Raw genomic sequence first — 23,882 nt, 5'->3', positions numbered from 1 at the left:
TCTTAGTGAATATAAAAACATAAAAGAAAAAGACAGCTGATTACAAATGCAATTACAGTTCTGTTAAATGTTCAGCAGATGTATTTTTCATTTGTTGAATAATTTTTTAGATTTTAAAGAAATTCTATTGGTTATTGCATTTGATCTTAACTCAGTGAAGTTTGAGTACTACATTTAGATTGAAGGTAAGAATGTTTGATGTTTGTTTTCCTTAACAACTTTAAAGAGACAGAGAAATATATAATTAAATTAAAATAATTGAGAAAGAAAAGGACAATACATCTATAATGGATACACAGGAATCATTTATACATATGGATTAGAGAGAGAGAGAGAGAGACAGAGAAAGGGGGAGAGAGAGGGAGAGAGATGGAGAGAGAGAGTGAGAGAGGAAGGGAGAGGGAGAGGGAGAGAGGGAAAGAGGGAGAAAAGGCAAAGCAGTCCCAGAGATAGAGATGTTCACATGGCCAAAGGCAGTAGTTGTAAATTACAATGTACTAAGATAATGGTTTTTTCAGTTTTTTAGAATAGCTGAGGATACCTAGCTACTGCAAGAGATTTCAAAGGAACTATCTCTATAAAATACCTTTCAAAATTTTTAATAAACCAGAGAACATGGGCAAAGAATGATGGTGATATGCAAGCTATCTTCTCTTGCCAGTCAAAAGCACATGAAATTCTAGATATCATTCTTAGATTTTATAGTTTTGTCTTCTGGATACACAGAAAGAGACTGTATTATTTCAGGTTTTGCTAACACAAACTGATCCCAGAATCAGACTCTATCAAGGTTCTATACCAAGTCTCTCCTGTTTGTGAATGAAATATAAAGAATATGTAAAACAATGGCTGAAATATGCAGGAATGGTGGTAAAAAAATTCTAGAATAAAAAAGGTTTATGAGAATGCTAATGATAACATGTTTGGAACTAGACTAAAGATATTGGCCTACTTGAAGAAGGGGATGTAAGGGAATCAGAAGGAAGGTAAACAACTGAATTATGCTTTCATCCTTTCCACCAATGAGAAAAATTCACAAACATGTAAGTACAGAAAAGCTTCGTTAAGGAGGCATCAAATGTGAGAGCCCCTACCCTAAGTTAATTCTCAGTTCCATGAAATTACACTCCAGTGTACAGAAAGAACTTACAGAGGTAATCACAGTACTAGTCAAATGACATTCAACTAATATGGCACATGCCTGGAGAACACTCTTTATCTTCATACTTCATTCTCAAAACAAAAAACAACAAACAAACAAAAAAGACCACAAAAATCTACTTATAATACTGATGGTTCTGAATGCTAGGTGTATCTTCTCTGAAATATCATGAGGAGTGAAAAGACTCCAAAAGGACTGAAAATGACAAAGGTCCTGGTTGTTAGGAAGATTCTTAAAGCCACAGACTAAGAAGTTTGATGTATGCCCTAGCCAAATTCTGTAAGAGATTAGATAAACAGGAACTTTTTTATTTTTATTTATTTATTTATTTATTTATTTTTTAAGATTTTTATTTATTTATTTGAGACAGAGAGAATGAGAGAGAGAGAGCACATGAGAGGGGGGAGGGTCAGAGGGAGAAGCAGGCTCCCTGCCGAGCAGGGAGCCCGATGCAGGACTCGATCCAGGGACTCCAGGATCATGACCTGAGCCGAAGGCAGTCGCTTAACCAACTGAGCCACCCAGGCGCCCAAACAGGAACTTTTTTAAAAACCAGAAGTAATCATAGGAATCACTGTGGTTTCATGAAGAATACACTGTATTGAACTAAGCTGCGTATTTCCTTTAGAGTTATAATGAAATGAGATATTTTTTGGTAAAATCTGATGTTTTTATAATGAAATGAGAAATGTTTGTTAATTGCTATTAAATTAAGTATATTGTTGGCTGAAAAATCATACCCACAAATTGTTAATTAATAAAAGTCAACTAGAAGCGTCATAAGAGTTATATCTTTGTATTTGTCCTGGTCAGTAATAATAGCAACAGTTTGGATGAAAACAGGGAATGTGTATGTCTCTGCAGATGAATCCTTATAGCACAATTGCAAAGAAGAAAAGATTCCAAATTCAACTTGGTTTGTGTTCTGTCTCTTAATTTCTTTCCTGGGCATGTGACTTAACCATCTCCCAAGTTAATGAAACAATAAATTTTATTTATTTTGAGATGAAGAATTAATAATGGCTATACCAAAATATAGCATGATATTCATTCATGTGAGGTGAGTTAGCAAAAGTTAATCCAAATTCAGTACAAGCCAACTATGGGATGTAAAACTTGATAATGCAACCTTAAATTATGTTCATACACTTGCTGTATCCCTGGAGCTTAATAGTTACACTATTTATCACACTGCTTAAAGTCAAATATGATGTATTGCATTCCATCTGAAGCTCCACATTTTGTAGAGTATATCATCTAGTTAGGATACATAGTAAAATGGAATCCGGGTGGTGATGGGTCTAGAGACTCTTCCATGTAAGGGGAAAAAATAGGAATCAATAATGTTTAACCAGCAGAAGTGAGATCAAAAGAGAGAATATGAAATAGATAAAAGGCAAAACTAGTATTATGTGTGTGTGTGTAACCACAGATATCATAACTGGGACCACTGAATCAAATTTATGGATGAATATATTTTCAGGATATAAGAAAAGACCTTCTAACAATTAAAACTGTCTAGTTCTGGAACAGGTTGCTTTGTGAAGTAATAGACTCCCCTTTGGTGGAAGTGTTCAGAGGGTGGCTGGCCACCTCTCAGGGATATAATGTGCAGAATTCCTAAGTAGATAGGTAGATGGAAATCTGAAGGTTCTTTAAAGCTCTTAGATTTTAATAAAGGACAGAGAGCTGAAGAAGAGGCTGTCTCTTACTCTTCTTTGTAAACCTAATGTCCACTATGGAATGAGGAACACAGTAGGCTGTGAACCAAATTGATAAAAATTGAGAAGCTATATATAGTAATACAACACACACATGAGAAAGAAATGAATAGGAAATCAATGAAAATAGAAAATGGATCATTTTATCCAATCAAATTTTTGTTCTGTGTGATGAAAATTGGATGTAATTCTTAGGCTGCATGACATTTACCAAGACGCTTGAAGAAATTCTCCTCTTCATCTCTTCCGTTTTCCATTCCACTCCCTGGCCCACCTTCAGAAAGCTTCACTGCACTGGTAAATTTGACCTGAGAAAAAAAGACAATTCTTTGTGTTTATACTAACACTTGCCTTGAAAAATGTTATTTAGAATATGAAGATTACTTTAGTTCTTCTGACTTCCACATCTGGTTAGTCAGTCACTATGGTTTATTCCTATATACCAAAAAAGACATGACTTATAACTAATTTGAAAGAGAATCCAGTCATAGATTGGAAGTAAATAATCAGGCACCATTAAAATAATTCAGTGACTAAATGAGATGTTCTTAGAGTTTAATTCTGAAAAAATCCAAACTCAAATTCATGAACAGCAAGCCATATTCATTCTTCACAAAAACACCGCAGTTGAGAATGAGACCAAACTGAAAGACAGCCAAATAGAAGATTTCAAATCTTTATGAAAAAAAAGAAAAACCAGTATAAATTAATTCATAAAGTACCCTATAATTAAAGTGAAATAACATCTTTGGTTTTTTTCCTAAGAATTTAAATGTGCTCTTGATCTTGCTCTTAGGCCAAAAGTACTTAAAATTTTCAGCAAGTAAGGAAGCTATGGGCCTCACATACTCTCAATATTTGGCCAATTTTTTAGTAAAAAGGATGTGAAGGAGGAATTATATTTTCTAAATGTCATAAGGTTGATATAGTCTTTTTATAATTTCAAAATATTACTATTAAAACAGATAGAAGAAAACTGGTTTTAGTGAGATTCAAAGCAGAAAGAATATAAGCAAATGATTTGGATATAAAGAAATATAACTCTTACCATATGCTGGAAATTATAGTGACCAAGACATGGATCATGCATAGGAAAGGCTCTTGTAGGAAATGGATTTCACTGAGAACCATTACCTTTTCCAAATAGTATGCTGCTACAATGCTTAACAGTATTATGAAGAAGCACTTAGTGGGAAAAATCCTCCTGAATTTCTTTATCCTTTTCAATAGGGAGAATAGTTCAGATAGTCACAAAAGTAATAGAAAGAGGATGAAGTGTGTGTGTGTGTGTGTGTGTGTGTGTGTGTGTGTTTTAATACATAAAGAGGATCATTAGAAAATTACTGCATCCTTGGGTAGGAGCTTGAGATGTCAGGAATTTCACATGTATGTTAAAAGCTAAAAATAGTTGGGAAATACCAATTTGGATACCTTTCATTTCTTTTTCTTGTCTGATTGCTGGGGCTAGGATTTCCAGTACTACGTTAAATAAAAGTAGTGAGAGTGGAAACCCATTTGTAACAACATGGATGGATCTAGAGGGTATAATGCTACATGAAATAAGTCAGTCAGAGAAAGACAAATATCAAATGATTTCACTCGTGGAATTTAAAAAACAAAACAACAACAAAAAGAAACAAAATAACAGACTCTTAACTATAGAGAACAAACTGGTGGTTACTAGAGGGGCAATGGGAGGTGGGATGGGTGAGAAAAGTAATGGGGATTAATAGTACACTTATCATGATGAGCACTGGGTACTGTACCGAATTGTTGAATGACTATATTGTATACCTGAAACCAATATGACACTGTCCGTTAATTATACTGGAATTAAAAATAATAATAAAATTAAGGTTAAAATATTAAAATAGCTGGGAAATAATACCTATATATATCTCTAGATCTGCATTATAATTTTATGTAAATTTTTTGTTACTCTTTTTTTCCTTTCCATAATAGCCTACTACTTGGATATCTTAGTTCTCATTGGTCATTTAAGTTTCTAAACTTTGTTCAATTTGAAGACAGTTTCTTCAACTCTTTCTTATTTGGCTCCTCCAGGTGTTTAGCATTTCTTGGTCCTGAAATTTTTCTATCAGCGACTCCAACGTTCTCTTACATAAGCGATGTGCTGTTTACCTTGGAGCTTTGCCTGATGAAAGACAGGCGGTCCACAGAGCTGATGTCCAGAAGGTCCTCCACGCCATCTGCTAAGCCCGAGAGGGAGGACCGCTTCAGCCAGTTTCCTATTTAATAATTTTTTAAAAGTTAGACCAGTATAGCATTTTCTCCCAAATGAATTAAACAGAAATGTCAGCATGTGCTCAACAAGCAATGAAAGTTATATGGCTTAATGTAAATTGAAGTGAAAACAAATGGTTTTCAAAATGTACATGATTTGAATATTCAGTGTTGGATTATAAAATGACAAGACTGAATAAGACCACTACAAAAAGAATTTGGGCCTCTTTGGTGAACAAAACCACAATCCATCCTGTTCTCCTTGACACTTCACACATCTTCCAATAAGTCCTGTTGATTTTACCTCCTAAGTATTTCTCAAATCTGTCCACTTCCCTGTACATGGTCACCACCCAGTCCAAGTTTCCATTACTTATGCCTGGACTACTAGACAGCTTTCTATCTGGTCTCACTTAACCACTTGTGCTCCCTCCAGTATGTTGTCTATGCAGTGATCTTTTAGAAAAAGCTAACCTGCTTGCTCAACATCCCACTTGGGCTCTGTAGGGCTGTAGGATGAAGAGCCAACCTTACCTGCAAGGTTCACAAGCTCAAGTCCCCATTGCTCTGTCATAGTCGTGCACACACTCTTCTCTTCATCTCAGTTCTTCCACTTCCTTCCCTCCTAATACTTTTACAAATTATATTGCTACCATTTAGAGAGCTCTCTTTCTTCCTTCCCCTAAGTACCCTGAAGATCTTAATCTCACTTCCTCCAGGAAGCCTTCTCTGATCTCTGCCTCCTCCTCCCTATTTAGGTCAGACCTCATTGCATGCTTTCATGGCACAACATATATTTCCTCCATAAAATTAAGTTTGCAACCACACTTAGTTGTAGGATTATCTGCTTTAGTGACTGTTACCCCTAATAAATTTTAAGTTCAGTAAAGTTGGGCACTGTGTAATTTTGATCATCATTTAATCCCTGATGCCTAGCATCATTGTGTTTGCACACAATAAATGCACATAGCAGGAGTTTGAGAAATACCTGCTAAAAAAAGATGAATGAATGAATGAATGAATGAGCAAGATTAAGCCTTGTGACTTGAAGGCTTTCCCCTTCTCTACCCTACCATGCATCACTTTGTTTTGATTATGAGTTGATTTGAGGACATGGCAGGGAATAAGAGAATCCATAAATAAATACAGACATACTTTTACCTATGGGGAGTTTAAGTTTCTTCCGGAGGGAAATTCTGCGGGACCGTGAGCGGGTGCGACGGTCAGAGGTGGTTCCTGAATGGGCAGTGGTGCATTCTGAAGTATCCTGCTCAGACTGGCTGCTGGTGTCACTTGCTGCACTCTGGGATTTGAACATCTTGCGCCAGAAATCCTTCCGCCCCAGGTTGCCCCCTTGCATTTGTTCATCACTGAAAGCAAGCAGAGGGTAGAGTTAAATGTCTGACAACACATGGGAAATTCCTTAAATTTCTTTCAACTTCCTGCCAATGACATTTACGCAATTCATGCAGGATGATCTTGGATGGGCTTGGATTTAGGATGAGTCAGAGGGGGAGTGGAAGGAGTGAGACCAAAGTTGACTCTGAAGTCTTCCTGAAAACAGTCATGTCTCAGCTGTCAAGTAGAGGTAATCAGTTTTTTTCCAACTTTAATAAAAAGACCAAATATTATTGCAGGTATTCATCTGCAGGTGTGAGTCATAATAGCAGAAGCACTTATGATGTTTAAATATTTCACTTTTTTTTGAAGGTTCCCAGAGGCTTGTGCAGTACTGTATCTCACTCTCTACCCCCACCCCAGCATAGTATAATTCTTGGCACTAAATAAACTCACAAATGATATTTGAATAAATGAATAAGTGAAATGCAACCATACTCAGGGGGTGCATCATCCCGCAACTGTTTACTAAATTATTTTCATCATGCCTGATTATTTAGCTTTCTCAGGGCAAAGAAGCTTAAGTAAGGTTTAAAAGTAAAAAAAATTAGTCCAACTCAATAAGCCAAATGGGAACACATCCAAAGGGGTTTCTGACCAGGACATTCCACAAGAGGAAAAAGACAAGTGGCCATAATATGCAGAGGTTAATCTCACTAGGAATTGGGGGGGAGGGGGAAGATCAGTTGAAATGAGATCCCTATTTTCACTCATTAAATTGGTAAAGATTAAGAGGGGAAAAAAGAAAGCAATTGGTTACCATCATCCTGCCAGTGATGAGATAGAAAGACTCAACTTTTCTGGAAGGTAATTTAGTAATGTGTTATCCAAAACCAATATCTATAGCCATGACAGAGAAATCCAATTTCCAGACAGTTATCCCAAGGAAATGACTGGAAAATATACTAACATGTATATGATGACTAACATGATAACAAGATGATCGAATGCTCGCTGAGGTATTATAGGTCAACACTGAAAAACTGGAAGCAATCTAATTTTAAACTCTAGAGAAATAATTAAATTATAGAACTTCTATCTGATGGCATATTCTGTAGTCATCAAAATCCTATTTTAGAAGATGATTGCTACGGGAAATGTTGAAGATATATTGCAAAGTTAGAAGGCTTAGAATCAATGGATGAAATAGAATAACACCATGTTAAATAAACAAAGTACACATGTGAGCATGTGTCTGTGAGCTTGCATGTACACATGCTCAAAAATGTACCCAGCACACCAAAAGTTTACAGTGGTTATCTCTAGTTGATGGTATTTCAATTTTAAAATGATTTTTATTTGCTTTTCTGTTTCGCTACATTTGTCAACTTCAGCAACATATCTTACTTTAGAAAGTTGGAAGGAAAAGTCACAGAAAATACTCAGTAATATGTGATGAAATTTGTTTATGAAATTTTAGGTAATGATTTGCCTACAAGCTTTGGGATTGAATCCAGAATCTACCTAAAATTCAACAGTACTGGGTGAGGCAATCATTTTCTGGAGATATTCATATGGAGGTTCGGATTTTATCTCTCAAAATTTCATTAGAGTACTAACTACATTTTATTTTTATTTCAAACCAGGACATTCTGTTTATCATATATGATATGAATTTGTGAGTTTGTGAGTTTCTTACCTTTAGGGAACGTGGGACACAACGATGATATGACCACATGGTTTGGGTGAGACAACATCTCAATAAAATGCTACATCAGCTTTGTCCAATGGTGTGTATTGATAATGAGTTTCAGAGAAATGAGCATATGAAACTGCTTCTAAATTTAATTAGTTTATTTTTATTTAAGGAGGAAGAAGAAGAGAAGGGCCAGAAGGGGAGGGAAGGGCAGGAGAAAGAGAGGATAAAGGAGTAACCAGGATTGTCCACCTACCTTTCTCCAGTGCTAAACAGGGTATTTGGCATGCTCAACTCCTGCGCCCACTCAGATCAGGGAAAAGCTCTATATTTAACATTCCATGACATCCCTCCAAATGGAAATTTTTATGCAGAAGCATATTAAAACATGTATCTTTATTCAAGGGGAAAGAACAGACCCATGCTCAATGCTGGGATATCAGAACACTGGAGAAAGAAAATATTTTGCCATCTAGAAAATGAAATCACCTATGAAGATAGATGGTTTTATTTTTAAAATACAGTTTACTTATTAGATCATTCTCATTGATCATATTTGCTTAATAGTTGCTAGTGCTACTGTGGGGGAAAAAAAGCCCTCTCTCCTTTTTCTGCTCATGCTCTGTATGTATAGACTTTAACTAGTCTTGTGGCTATTCAGCTACAGAACTTTGCCCTTTACATTAATTTTTTTCCCTTAGAGCTTATGTTTGACTTTTTACTATGTCCTTAAAGACTTCCTTAAACCTCACATTTAAGAAAGGAAGTTAAAGGAAACAAAAACTTAATGGTAATTTCACAATTCTATCCTTTCATTGATTGCTTGTTATTCATTCATTCATTTCTGAAATAGATATTAAGTGTTTACTATGGGGGTCAAGTCCTAAGCATTGGGGCTATAATGGTAAGCAAAAACTCACATGGTCCCTAGACTCATAGAGTTGATTTATCTTTTCTTTACTTTTCTCCAGGCACTTAGAGACAGTCTCTAAGATTTTGAAGGGCTATAAAAACTATCCAGGCTTTTGTTCTTTGAAGGTTTTCCTTGCTTGTTGTGAATTACCATGGTCCTATTTGATGACAGTGATTTCCTTGACTATATACTATGCATTATGGTATACCATAAAACCTGCAGAATTTCTGGAAAGGTAATTGTTTCATAGTAAACCAGGGTTTGGGGAAGTAAAATGGTATATCTTGAATGATGTTCCTATTTTAGATACTGATCACACCACTTGTGAGTAAGTAGTTCTCAAAAGAAGAATGAAGACAAATGAGCCTTGCCTAGAACTAGACTGTATGTTTAGTGTCTATAGTAATTCTCCCATTTTCTGGAGGCACTAATTTTAAGATGCTTTTGACTTTGCCATTATAAAAAGTGGAGATAAACTGATTGATTTCAGGGAACACTGGAATGGATCTCAGGAGAAGACCAAGGTGAAAATGGAGTAGAGTCTATGTTTTAGCTAAATCAGAGCACAAGAGAAGTTTATCTTACTTATTTTTGGAAAAGCTTCATCAAGCACATTGACAGCCATTAATACATTTAAATAAAAAAAGTTATAAGTGATTTTAAGCAATAAAGTAGATGACACCTCCACCCCACCTGATACACATGCTAGTTTTCATGATTTATCTGCAGGAGTGTGCACGAAAAGCAGAAGTGGGGTAGAAATTGGAAATGGGAAATGTTGTTAAGGAAGCTTCCCACAGGCATGAGGTTGGTTATTTATGATTTGGGTCTGTAGAGATTAGTGGCTTTGGGAAGGAAAAGTAAAGGGCAGAAGCAAGGCAAAGTTCAAAGCTAATGACAAGCAAACAAATAGCAGTTGGGAAAATTGAATTTCTTACAGTGGGAAGTGCTCAGCCCCACTGCACTGGAGAGAAAATCAATGTTACTTACTGCTCTGGAGTCTGTGAGGGGCGACCAGACATGAAGCTGCGACATTCCTCAGGTGCAGAGGACACCTGCCCTTTATCCACAATGCTTCCTGCCTCTGACCTATGCAAATGGTGCAGTCCACCAATCAAACAGAGCAGGACACCACTCCTCAATACTTCATATACTTCACAAAGCAAAACACTCCGTTATAGTCAACATATATTGCTTGCAAACCCTATGTCGTCATGAGTCTATACTGTATGAAATTTATTTCCTACCATTTGATTCATGACCTAGCTGCCTTATTGTCTAAGAATACCACCATCAATGCAGAGTCATTAACTTACAAGCAGAATTTTAAGTTTAGGAGTTTCTTTTAATCTTGTTAAGTGGCATATTTTATAGAATAGGCATACAATAAATTTATATTTACTAGAAGGAAAAACAATAGGGCACATCTCAGCAATTTGTATTTTGCCATGTTTAAAATATTACTTACTGAACAGGAGGACATGGTATCCATAATTGCTTTTCCTCTCTGGACAAAAATGTAAATTATTTATGGAAAAGACTAGCACAGATAGCATTTCACCATATTGTTGAGAGCTATGAAATAAAGGTCAAGTGCATGTAAGCCTGAGATGAACTGCGCTTTGATTTATAGAGAAGCAGGATTTGTTTCATAGTAAACACATGTTTTGCTACATCACCAGTGATACCATTTATACAAGACAGTTCCTCCAGCCCTGCACTAGAGTTACACACCATTCTGTGAACCACATGGACATTACAACAAATTACACTCTACTGACATAAGGCCATACTAATATTTATAGCTCAAGTTTCTAACCTTTTACTGCCTGCAGTCTTAGATTCTGATTCATTCTCCTCCACCTTTTTCCCTGGTGCCAACTTCTCAGCACTGTCAAGCAAAGCACTGAGGGCCACTCTCCTGAAGACATTCCCATGAGCCTCTTTGATAAATTGGACCAGCTGACGGATGTCACAATACAGCCCCTGTTTGGATGCAAGAAGGAAAGTTTGGGGAAAGTTGTGTGATTAAACAGTTTTCACAGGAAGAGAGGGAGAAATTAATTCCTTAGGCTTAGATCAGCATTAGAATCATAAAAGGAAGACATTTTACTACAACGAAATGGATGGTACCCAGTCTGTCCATTGTTCCTATGGCAACATTACCAAGAACCTTGTCTGTCATCCTTAGTATGAAAAAGGATGGTTACCATGCTTCATATTCAGAAAGTTGGCTGTATCATTAGAAAGAAATCAATTTACACTTTAAACCACTGGATTCCCAAGCTTTAATTTTCTCTATTATGACTTCTGAAGAGATGCCTGCAGAAAAAAGGCAATCAGAAGTTTGTTTAGACTAGAGATTTCAGTCCCTCTTTGGCTTCTCCAAATTTTCTGCATCACTGTGATAAAATATGCTAAGTCCTCTAGACACTTCTAACAGAGCCTGATATTCAAGGAGAGTGCATTTTGCTGGACATATTTAACAAATGTGTATGTTGAAGCCCATTTGAACATGAACTTGACTATGAACTAAAGATGATACAGGGCTATTAAAACCAATATATTGATGAACCCACATTTAAAAATATATATAGGACCTTTTTTCCTTAAGATATTAACCTTTTCACTCAGCATTTCCTCCTTTCTCTTCAAGAAGGTAGTTTCTGCATTCTTTGCCTTAGGAAAGGTTCATGGCAAAGCAAGGCACAGAAGCCTAAGAAATACTTACCTTGGTATCTTTGGTTTTCAAAACCTAAGACCACTGGAACAATCATGCCCACGACCCTTAAAAAATCAGAAGGAACAGTAACTGAGGAAAACATGGAAAGAATGTTTTTTCGGTCCTCTGGGCAGAAAGATCTTGTGCCCTCATTGTACTCTTTGGTAGCTCCCCCACAGATGGGACAAGACCCCCCAAAACAAGGGTTCCAATTCACCAGAGTGCCCAGCCCTAAGCACCCAGCAGAGAGCAGTACGTGAAATAATATGTATGGACAGATGGTTGAGACCCATGGAGCTTCTCGAGTCCTAGGTCCTACCAAAGACTTGGGATCTTTGCACCACTCTGTGAAGTAAAGAAACCCAAAAATATTGGGGTTCAACTTTCAGCTGTTCTGGTGGAATGTGGAATGGGGGTTCCAAGTCAAAACCAAGATGATTTAAATAAAATTAAGAAATACAGTTATTTCTTCTACACCTGATTTTGCAGACTAAAATGTATAAGTGCTCACACATATTATAATCAACTTGTCAAAGTACTTCTTGCTGTCACCAAATTAAACACATGGACGGTGCCCATGTTTTTCTCAGACTCCAAGAACTTTGCTGAGGTGGCTTTGGCAGTCAGCAAAATTCAATTCCCTTTGCTTTAGGGTTTTAGTTTATCTCAAGGTATGTGAATAGTCTCAGTGGTTTAGAATAGCTTAAAATGATTTTCTTGATTTAGGTAGATTAGCAGATATTGTCAATATGTATAAATAGGCTGATTCCTACATAGAAGTCCCAACATGTAACAAATTGGTAAGAGAGCGAAATGTACTTTTACTCCCCAGAGAGAACTGAATTCATCTTTCATATGGATTCATCAGGCTTAGTCTACTTTTTGTATCCCAAACCACAATCTCCTTGGCAGCAATTAAACACTAACTTGTTATAGCCTGGTTCTTCTCCCACACTACTTGTGAGTTTAGTGGTTTAATTAACACAGTCATTTATGAGGGAGTAATTAAAAAATTGCGGTGTTCCATAAAAGAAAACAAGACTAATTTCAGCAGCATATTTACATTAATTTTTAAAGTAAGTGTGGTTTCAAAAATTGTTGGTACAATATTCTTTAATATTTCATGAGCTAATAGGCTATGCCCGAGCACCTCTTGCTCTTTAAGGACTTGAAGTACCTTGCAACTATCTCAGCAACCACCACAGAACCCATGAGGTGGAAGAGGAAGGTATGTCAGTTTTCAAGTAGTTTAATGAGTAACAAGGAGAAATGTGCTACTGAGGCTCCATCATGAGTTACTGGTCACTTTGGGAAAATAGAGATTTTTAACTTTAAGGTGCAGAATATTAGACTTCAATTTGTCCTTCCCAGGGCCACGGCCGAGAACTTGTCTTAGAGTGGAGACCAAGAACTCCTGTGGGAAGAAGAGGTGAACTTCTCACCAGATTCTCAGGGCTGTGCAATTCATGCGTGGTTGAAGCGCAGCGTGTGATAAGGGATTTAAACATGGCGCTGACGATGATGCCTTCCACGTTTTGGGCTGTGGATTTGTTGTCCACCGTGGTGAAGTTATTTCCAAACCCAGCCTTGTCTGGAATGCAAAGGCACCAATTAAAGGCACTGTTTCCATTAAGCTACACAGGCTAAAGAAGTAATGAAGTACATGGCACCCAGGAATTAGTGAAGGGCTACACAAAATGCAGAAACAAACGATTAAAGATACCCCTAGGTTTAATCATCTTTACACAGACTTGGAGATAAACAACTCATAGTCTCCCTCAGAGTCTTTACTAGGATATATTTCATCATGTTGTGGAATGTTTCTATTGATGCATCTTAGCAAAAATAATCCCTCATTGGAGAGAGAATTTATTTGATTCAGGCTTTCTGGTGGTGAGGAATGCTGGCTTCTCAGTGGAAATCCTTCAGTCATTCAGAAGTAGGGGTGGGGCCAACCAGGTGAATGCGGCAGGAGGAGGCAGAGGTGGGGAAGGGCCTTGTTGGGGGGAGTTACACTTGCACTGGCAAAAAAAAAAGGAGACCAAGTCCTGCCACGATCTGCATAGAACTTCCAGCAGCTTCTTGCTCCCAGAGACTCTGTAGTCATTCAGAGAATGAAAACCTATAACCTCTCTTAGAGCCACTTCCTTATGACTCACTGAAATGTGAAATGCCAGTGAACTGAGGCCGTCACTCTCTGGTGGCATTTTATGCCAGTTTTTCACATATCCACAGGCATTTCGTAGGGGACATATTAGATATTCCGGAGCCGTGGCAGAAGATTCCTAATGACTGTGAGCCACCTATGGATTGTAGGGTCAGGGTGTGTGTAGCTCCAAAACTAATCAGATAGGGACCTGTGTGTTTGGCTGGCTGATTCACTGTGAGCCACTTCTCAAGAGTTCTTGGCGGATTCGTCACCTTGAAGTAATACACTTTATCACCAACCTCTCACTGTCTGTGTCAGCTGGCAGGGGATTATCCTTAGATTTTATATCATAGAAAGAAATCTTTTGGTCTATGCTTGTTTCTATCTCGAATAGCTTAAAAAAGAGAAAATAGTTTGTAATCAGGAATTTCTCTTGCAGTATCTCAATTACAATTCTCACTTTATTATTTTTTAAAATTTGTAATATGCTCAGCTTAAAACATCTTTGATGATATACATTATTTTATGGGCTCTATAAAGGAACAATTATTTTTTTAATGGGATCACCAAACAATAAAGCCTGGGATACAAATAGGGAAACTGCTTCCAAATTCATCAAATAGATCTTCATTATAAATTAATCAACTATCATACATGTATCATATAAACCATAAAAGGCTATACTAAGAAGTTATTTCTTCCCAGGCTCTAATTAAAAGGTATATGTTATTCAACTCAGGCTTCATACAGCATTTTCATTTCATTACTGCATTTGCATTCGAATGGAATTGAAGGTGTTTGGTTTATTATGAATGCAATCGGTGTTCACTGGCCCCCTATACCACAGGTCTCTATGGTGGGGTTTTCTTAAAGCCATGAAGCTATAAAATGGTTTGTGGGGCTGTCTATATATCCATTTGCCTGTTTTAAAAAAAATTCGGGGCGCCTGGGTGGCTCAGTCGTTAAGCGTCTGCCTTCAGCTCAGTTCATGATCTCAGGGTCCTGGGATCGAGCCCCGCATCGGGCTCCCTGCTCGACGGGAAGCCTGCTTCTCCCTCTCCCCCTCCCCCTGCTTGTGTTCCCTCTCCCGCTGTGTCTCTCTCTGTCAAATAAATCTTTAAAAAAAAAATTCAGTATAAATATGTAGGTGTATATGAGTATATCAAAATTGCGCTACTATGTTTATATATATCTTTTTTTTCCTGTTTTACTTTGTGAAAAAATCTCCAAGTACTGTGCCTGGCACATAATAGGTACTCATTTCATATTTGTTGAACTAATGAATATACTCCCTTGTTCCTTGATTTCTGCCTCAATTGTCATACAACAGAAAGTCGTGTGACAGGGAGAGGAGTGCCAAGACTGATGGTTTGACGGGCTAACAGTGAGGATGCCACAGCTTTACCAAATCCCCTTTGCTGAGGGAAGTTGTCATCACAAAGCCTCCAACATGTGTCATCAAAGACGATGTGCAAGCTTCTCTTATTTATACTTTATTACACACACACACACGCACACACACACATCTTTCCCTCTAAATCCTATCCCCACATATTCAGGGTACTTCTGAAACTCTACCTGCTTCACCTCATAGCGATCTCTCCTGGAACTTGGCACAGCTCTACTTACTGTCAGTGACCGGCTCCATACAAAATCCTAGCAAAGCATGCAAGAAGTCCACTACATTATTGAGAGAGTCCTTGTTCACATAGTCCCTCATGGTTTGTCGGAACTGCATCTTATCTAGCTTGTATAGCTTAGTGAGGCAGTTCTGGGCCTGCAAGGAAGGAAGAAAAGTGAAAAGTCACAGGTACCAGCTTAAGCTAGGGATACCATTAGTCTGAGACAGAAGCCTGCAGAAGGCAAAGGCTTCCATCCATCCCTGCTGACTGGTGCGGGCCAACCCTGCTAGTCCCTCTTGTCTGAGCAAGAGAGGGGCAGAGATAAGCTGAGCAGTATGAAGGACTTTATTTGAGAAGGGCTGCTCCAAGTAAAACCCAAGGCTAATGTCTAATGCTGGTGCCAGTGGAACCCAGTCTTTTCACCAAGATCAAGATTTTAAGATCTTAATGAAAAAAAGCTCAAAGTGTCAAGAATTAGGCAGGTTTCGGAATTGGTCATCCAGGTTTAGAAAACCTCAAAGGCTTTGTGTAATGAGAAGAAGTTTGCCACTCCCACGTTCAGCTACTTTGAACTTAAGTAGATTTAATTGGGCTGGGGGTGGGGGTGTGTGTGAGAGTGATGTAGGAAGTGGGTATCTAGTGTTCTCTTATCTGGCCAGGAAGGGAAGATCCCTGAAGCAGGGAGAGAGCATAAAATAAAGGCAGGTCTAGTTTGTTTATTTATGTGTCTGCATTTGAATGTGAAAGTTTGATATTTAATAGAAATTGGCCTTATAGATATGAAAACCAAGAAACCATTGGCTAGACCTTAATACTCACAATTATATTTCATATGATACAGCAAATAATTCTGCCATCTGGCAAAGGGAAAGGGAATAATTCCACCATCAGAACAAATAAAGGCAGTCATTGGCTGCAGAAGGCCACAGACAGAATGTGCAGATACTATCTGGTGTCATTCAAAGCCTCCCAGCCCTCTCCTACCATGAAGAGAAAAATCACATGTGTGCAGTGCTTTGCTGTTTAAAATGCGTTTCTTGCTTGTAAGTGCATAACAACATTTAACTTTCACACCTCTGTGATTTGATGAGCCTCCCAATACTACAATGGAGGAAGCTGAGGCTCACAGAAGTCAAGGACTTTGTCTGAGTTGACACGGTTCACAGTAGAGCCAAAATTGGGAGTCAGAGTCTTGCCCTTTATTGTGGTTATTTCTCTTATGATCCAGTAGTCCTATGAAGAATCCAGACAATGACTGGGGCAAACATATTTAGATACCACCCACCTTCAAAAAGAATTTATGATGATGGATGAATAGAGATTAGTTGGTATCTTGAAGACACATTCTGTGTAAGAGATATAAGGAAGTCCGTGACAAAGGAATGAAATGGGGAAATAACAGGAGAACACTCTAGGTTGAGGGAAAAGGCTAAGGATCAAGGAAAGGGAGATGACTGGGTGAGGAACACCTTAACTGAGGATGGAAAACTTTGGACAACCAGGCACAATCATGGAAGTAAGATTGGAAAAAGCAATCCCTAAGAATTCGAACTTACAAGGTAGGCCCTTAATGGTTTCCCCAGAAGAAAAGTTAAGTTATATCACTACTTCAACAAATCAAGGGCCAGAGAAAGATTCTGGAAAAATTTGAGAGGAAATAGAAAGATTTTTCAAAGGCTGAAACTTGGAACGAGCAATAAACTTCTTGGTTTGACCTTGCTGTAATCCCCCCATCTGTATCCCAAAGTCAGGTGTTTTCATTCTTCCTTTACTAGGTCCTAGAACATAGAGAAATTGGGTATTTTTATTCCAGAGAGGTTACTCATTGCTAGATCTTAGGCAAGCTCATTTTTTTCCCTTACAAAATAAATGCTGCTTGCTATAAAATTATGTTTTCAAAGCATTTACATACAATATTTCCTGCATGAAGAAGTATTTAATCATTATCCATAAAGAATTTGCAAAGATCTTATTGGTATACTTATGAAGCACTTTAAAATTCTGGGTTGGAAAGCCCTGAAGCACAAATTATCCTATCTTCTCTACAAAATACATGGAAGACAGCATTTCTTCAAATCTACTCTTTAGAGGGAGGCTTAAGTATTTGGATTCTGAATGAATATTCTAAACTTCTCCAAGAGATCTAAAACTGTCAGAGTGAATTCCCTTTCAATAGTTTGGGACCACCAGCAAATGATTAACCTAAAAAACACATGTTGGAATTATTAGGCATTTTGATGTATATCATTAAAGTAATCTTCTATTTCTTCCTTCCTTCCTCCGTCCCTCCTTCTTTCTCTCTCTTTCTCTTTTCCTTCCTCCCTTCCTTCCTTCCTTCCTTCCTTCCTTCCTTCCTTCCTTCCTTCCTTCCTTCCTTCCTTCCTTCCAAGTATAGAGGCCCTGATCTGGTAGAAGTAAGAAATATTCTTAACATCTTAAAAGTTAAGTAACTTCTGAAAATTCAATGTTTTGGAAATTTGTGAAGACCCAGCTTCTTGAATTAGACTTTCCCAGGGATAATGGCTCAACTTTGTATCTCTTGGACAATGTGTTTGCTGAGCAAGGGGAGGCAAATATAATCCCTATAATGAGTATTAAACTGGGCTACAAGAGAATGGAAGAGTTGCCCTGTAAGTCAGGAAAGCTGAGAAGGCAGGTAAAAAACTGTCTGGACAGCCTGATAGGAAATGTTCAGTAGTCTCATGAGGAAAGCGTGGTGGACTACTAAGCAGCAAATGGTCTCTCAAGTGGCTTCTGATCCAACCAGTCCTATTTTCTCCAAGTCTAGAAAGACAGGATCTGGTGTCAGAGTCAGTTTATACCTCCAACTAAAGCATGACACTTATTATATTTAATGTGTGATTTCATGGAATTGGTCTTCTGTATGAGGAGTGATAATGTTTTCGCCATGAAGGCATTTATTCATACTGTGATAGAATTAAAAATCAAACAATAAAGATCACATACACATGCTCAAAGATAGGGCCAATGTCAGCTTTCTATTGCCTTATTATTTTGATTTTTAAATTTTGGGCCTCAAAATCTAGATCTTGGTCAAAATGGTCACGCTTCATAATTTAGAAGTTAATTACTGTGAATATAACCCCCCCCATACAAACAATCTATGAATATAATACAACATAAAGAGTATAAAAGAAAGAGACAAGGATGGATAGATGGATAGATGGATAGATCAGAAATTAATAAAGAAACCCAGCATGCTAGTACTGTGTGAACATTTCATGACAAAAACTAATACCAAGAAAAAATGGGTTGGCATTAGATGTTGACATGATCCTAAAACTCTGCCATCATATGCCAAAGGGTTTCCTGGACTCAAATTTGCATAAAACCCTTATTTTCAGGATTTCAATTCAAATGTATGTATGAGGCAACTGTCCCAGCTTGGACTTGCTATGGAGGTGGGTTATTGCTCAAGAGTGAAGGGAAAAGTAGCAATCAGCTGAGGCAAATGAAAATGAGCTGGAATAAGACCATGTTCCATGACAGAATTATGTTTTGCAAGCCCAAGCGCAGAGTTTCAAGTTTCACACAGTTCAAAGGGACGTGATCTCAAATACATAGGAGTCAAGGTTCATTCTCAAACAAAGCAGCCAGAAAGTAACGGGCTACTTTTATAGTCCTGTTTTGTCCCAATAAGGGCCATTTTCCATGTCTATGTAAGAATGACAAACTAAGTCCTAAACTTTGACCCCATTCTTTAATACAAAATATGTTTCTATAGTACCCAGGCAGATGATTAAAAAGTCATTTGTCACAGCCCATCAGAGGCTTGTTAAATATATTCATCTTTGCAAAGGTCTTTCAAACTCTAATTCACACATTCCAATTATACACCCTTTCACCAACTGGGAGTTGGCCTGCCCTAGGCAGAAGGCAGAAGCATTTTCCCAATTAAGCTTTCCTAGGCCTGGGTTTTTGAGGTCTTGAGATATGTTGTGGGAATCTTCCCACTCCGAATCAGCATTAATCATCCCTGTGAAATACAATATTTTTCAGGGAACACTGACCCTCATTGTCAAAGGACTCATTCCTAAATTGGAGGCAGGGAAGAGGGAGAGGAAATGGAATCTACTGTAATTCTCTTACATTCTCTCGGAATACCTGGTGTCTCAGACGATCTCCAGAGAGCCCTCGATGTCCTTCTCCACAACCATAGGCACATCCCAAAGACTTCACTATTTTGATGAGCATGGTAAGAGCAAGCCTATGGTTGCTTACAGGTGTACTTTCATCCTAGAAAAGTTACAAAGCCCTTTTGGTACTGACATTCCATTCTGTGATTAAACCAAGTTTTATATGTTTTATGGTGAGCACGTACAACTTGAGAAACAGAATTGTCAAGGGCTCAACAAGCAAGTTAACCTTTCTAAAATCCAGAATGCCTTTTAAAAGAAAGAAAAATGTGCATTTTGATCACCCTCTAGTGCTAAAGGATATGACTGTAGACCTCTTGATTAGAAAACATGTTTCTGTATCCTTGCAGACTATCAGAACCACCTAGAGAGACAATGGGGACTATCAGTGATGAAAGCAAATAGATTTTCCCAGAAGCTACCCTCATTATCAGGCTTCTGATAGTACCACGAGGCAATGATTATTGCTAAATTTCTGGAACTGATCAAAGTCTGGAACTTTGAAATCACATGGCAACTTCTGACATTTTTAAGGGACTTTCTGATTTTATATTTTCACTGTATTGTAATACTCACGCACCAGCAAAGTGAGAATATAAAGAAATATGTCAACATTCAGCTTGTTTCTTCCTTTGAGGGTAAATAGGAAGCCCTCCTGAGACGAATAATGAGAATGGTTATCATATCTCTTTTGCCCCATTTAATCCTTGTTGTTAGTGGAGGACGCAGCTTCCAGAAAACTGTGAATTATCTCCAAAGAGGCAGAAGGATCCTAATAATTTCCCTTTCTACATCGGTTTACTGTGCAGAACAAAGGAAATAATGGATAAGCATTGTTGTGTAAATGGTGAAGGGTTTTCCATTGTCATGTGGATCAGGTGGCTATGCAAATGATGAGGTCACACATTGAAAGTACTCCAATGTGGGTAGGTTATGAAAGAGATGGAGTTATCTAGACATCATCCATAATATGGTGGGGTAGACTCCACTCCCCTAAAGTTATGCAGTTGGTCCTCCTTTTCTAATCTACAGGCTCATGCAGTGGATGCAGTGCTGAGATGCTCCATGCAGAACTGAATGTTCAGTGGCTGAACTGAATGTTCAGCTGTCAGTTGCTGGCTGACAGCTCTCTAGGGAGATCCTATCCTGCCATTGTTCTTAGCTAAAGGAGAGCTGCCTCACCTAAGGTTAATGCTCTTCTTGGGAGCAGTCTGCCTCCAATGGCCGGTCAAAGGCATAATGAGGGTGGGGGGTATAAAGGTGGGCTCCCTTCCTCCACTTGGAGATTACTTTGAAGAGTCATCCTCGCTTTAGAGCTCCCTGTGTGATGGGCTGAGGTCTCTGTTACAACAAGTTGCAGTTCAACTGCTCCCTCTATCTCATCCTGCTTCTTTTACACCTCATAGATGTTGATCCTGAGAGGACACCCCAGGAAACTTCCTGCACACACATCTCCACATCTGAGTCTGTTTCCTGGGAACTCTATAGATTGAATGGTTGCAAATGAAAGACTCAGACTTACCAATAAACATTTATTTACTTATTTATTATATATACACAAATTCAGAAATGTTTTAGTTTGGATTCAAATCTTAGCTCCATAACCTTGGGCCAGCCACTTAACCACTCCATGTCCTACGAAATGGGCATCATAATAATACCTATATCATACAGCAGTGAGGCTAACATGAGTCAAAGCACGTAAGACATACAATAATAGCAAAACAAATGTTAATATTTCTAGGTGTGGGACACTGCTCTCCTTTGAGGCAACTTTGTGCAAATTGGAAAATGCACTCCTGTGGGTGGATGAGTTAGAAAAAGGTGAGTCCTTTTAGTAGATGCAGCACTTGGTTGAACAGCGAAGTGAGCGGAGCTTGGACTGGGTTTCAGTCCTTCTTGGCCCTGCCTTAGCCATGCGCCCTTGCGTGGTGCACAGATCACACAGCCAAAGGCAGTAAGCAGAGCCTCAGAAAAGTTCACCCTGGGTAGGTCCTGATTTGGAGGATTGGCTTACGTCCATTTTTAGATTACTATATGTTCCTTTAAAAAAAAAAAATCCCTAGCTCCAAAAGCTTTTGGTAAATATCTATTCAGGTTTGATTTTCTTTACACCTTCAGATGTCCTTAGGATTTAGTTTCCTCTAATAGGAGACATTCAGAAAAATGTACCAAGCTACAGGCAGAAATCAGGACAGGTATTAAATAACATTTCAAGCTCTCAGTATTAGTTAGTAGCATCTATAGAAATAGAAATTAGATCCTCCTTTCTGAATAAATTCCCCATGCTTCTGGTATTACTAGGTTGTAAAATTAGATAAACTCTCTTGATTTCACTGAAAATAACAGAGATTTTGGGCAGAACAGACCTGTATGAATCACAAATACATGCACTTAACCTATGGTTAGGTTTTATTTAATTCTTTGTCTTACAAAGAATATTATCTTTCAGAACTAACTACAAAACATTGATATCTTGGTTGCTGTTTTGGAGACCACATAATCTGACTTCAAGAAATTCCATCTAATTAAGAGTGATAACTTCAGTCAAAATAATGGTTATATTATCTAGTATAATAATTATAATTTACATAGGCAAGAGACTTGCAGGCCAACAATAAGAAATCATATGCAAATACCAATTGGATAAAATTTTAGAACTAAAAATAAAAATATAATACTAATAATGAACCTCCGAAATTCTTAGGATACATGACAAAGCCCCCTTTAATTTAGTTGGAATATCTAAGCTTTACTAATAAAAACCTATCAAAATTTCACAACTCTCATTTTTTTTCTTTCTATTTTCCCTTGAATATTATAATGGATATAATACCATCTATTATTTCTTTGAGTAGCCAGCTTAGGTTGGTAGATAAAACATGGAAATTTAGTAAGAGTAAATTCTGAGGATTTTTGGATTATCCTCAGCGATGTATGAGGAGGTAAGAAGTTAGGAACCTTAAGTACTGGAAGATACTGTCAGAATTGGAAAATACACTCGGGATGCCTAGGTGGCTCAGCTGGTTAAGCGTCTGCCTTTGGCTCAGGTCATGATCCCAGAGTCCTGGGATCAAGTCCCTCATCTGGGCTCCCTGCTCAGCGGGGAGCCTGCTTCTCCCTTTGCCCACTATTCCCCCTGCTTGTGTTCTCTCTCTCTCTCTCTCTGACAAATAAATAAATAAAATCTTTAAAAAAAAAGAATTGGAATATATACATTTATGATTAAGGCAGAGGAAGAAAATTCTTAAAGAAAGGATTCAGGAACCCACGAATATTGGGAAAGAATATTTGGATCAGAGACCCAAAATATTAGGAAGATAGTAGACAATGAGATGAAGAAACATAGATGATAAATGCACATTAAAAATGGATCAAGTTGGACTAGAAAGAGATGGAGAGGAAACTATAAGAGGAAGGAGCACCACAACACTTATTAAGATGGACAATTCATAGTTTAGATAAATATGTAGATCGTAGAACTCTGTACAGTGTCATCTTACACCTGTAAACACTTGACCTGATGTGTACATCATGACCTGTTAGAGATTCAAATCTTCTGTTAATTTCAACTTGTTAACAGCATTTTCCAACAAAAGCCCTGAACTGAAATCAGTGTAAGTTATGTGAATTTAAGCTATGATAGTTCTTTTTTCTTTTCTTTTTTTTTTAAAGTAGGATCCATGCCCACTGTGGCACCGTGGGGCCCAATGCAGGGCTTGAATTCATAACCTGGAGATCAAGACCTGATGAAATTAAGAATAGGATGCTTAGCTGACTGAGCCACCCAGGAGCCCCAAGCTATGGTAATTCTTATTTAAAACCCAAATTAAAGGAAAAAACTAAGTTTTGGCATTAAGTGCAGAGATCATAAATGAGGTGTTGCCAAGGCAAAGGGAATTAAATTCAGGAATAATCAATAATAGGAAAGCTAAAAATAAGATGTGAAACACTGAAACATGAGGGCACCAAGCCTAGTCTTTGAAAGCAACACCGATAAACCAACCAATTAACTGAACAAAATTCTTCTCTTCCCTCAGTAGTAATTGAAATTGGCTGCCCAAAAATGTGTTCCTTAGATCAAGAGAAAAAACATTATCTTGAGGAAAAATTACACTGCTTGCTATGGACTGAATATGTTTCCCCCAAATTCATATG

General features: G+C 37.9%; 1 protein-coding gene across 12 annotated transcripts in view; it reads right to left on the bottom strand.

Annotated features, from left to right (window-relative positions):
* UNC80 (unc-80 subunit of NALCN channel complex) overlaps positions 1-23,882 on the bottom strand; it is a 230,500-nt gene that overhangs the window by 148,616 nt on the left and 58,002 nt on the right. For 7 of the 12 annotated variants that reach the window (XM_036098772.2, XM_036098778.2, XM_036098773.2 and 4 more), the window contains exons 14-21: positions 19,678-19,824; positions 15,575-15,722; positions 13,239-13,387; positions 10,894-11,060; positions 10,065-10,163; positions 6,283-6,497; positions 5,026-5,132; positions 3,095-3,191 (exon numbers count right to left, since the gene is read on the bottom strand). In XM_036098772.2, coding sequence (XP_035954665.1) covers positions 3,095-3,191; positions 5,026-5,132; positions 6,283-6,497; positions 10,065-10,163; positions 10,894-11,060; positions 13,239-13,387; positions 15,575-15,722; positions 19,678-19,824 — 1,129 coding nt within the window. The remainder of the gene's footprint in view (positions 1-3,094; positions 3,192-5,025; positions 5,133-6,282; positions 6,498-10,064; positions 10,164-10,893; positions 11,061-13,238; positions 13,388-15,574; positions 15,723-19,677; positions 19,825-23,882) is intronic. The other 5 variants (XM_036098774.2, XM_036098779.2, XM_036098780.2 and 2 more) reach the window with 2 other exon arrangements.

This window comes from Halichoerus grypus, chromosome 4 (assembly GCF_964656455.1).
Source record: "Halichoerus grypus chromosome 4, mHalGry1.hap1.1, whole genome shotgun sequence".
In the NCBI taxonomy this organism is placed as follows: domain Eukaryota; kingdom Metazoa; phylum Chordata; class Mammalia; order Carnivora; family Phocidae; genus Halichoerus; species Halichoerus grypus.
This window is presented reverse-complemented; position numbering and strand designations above follow the sequence as displayed.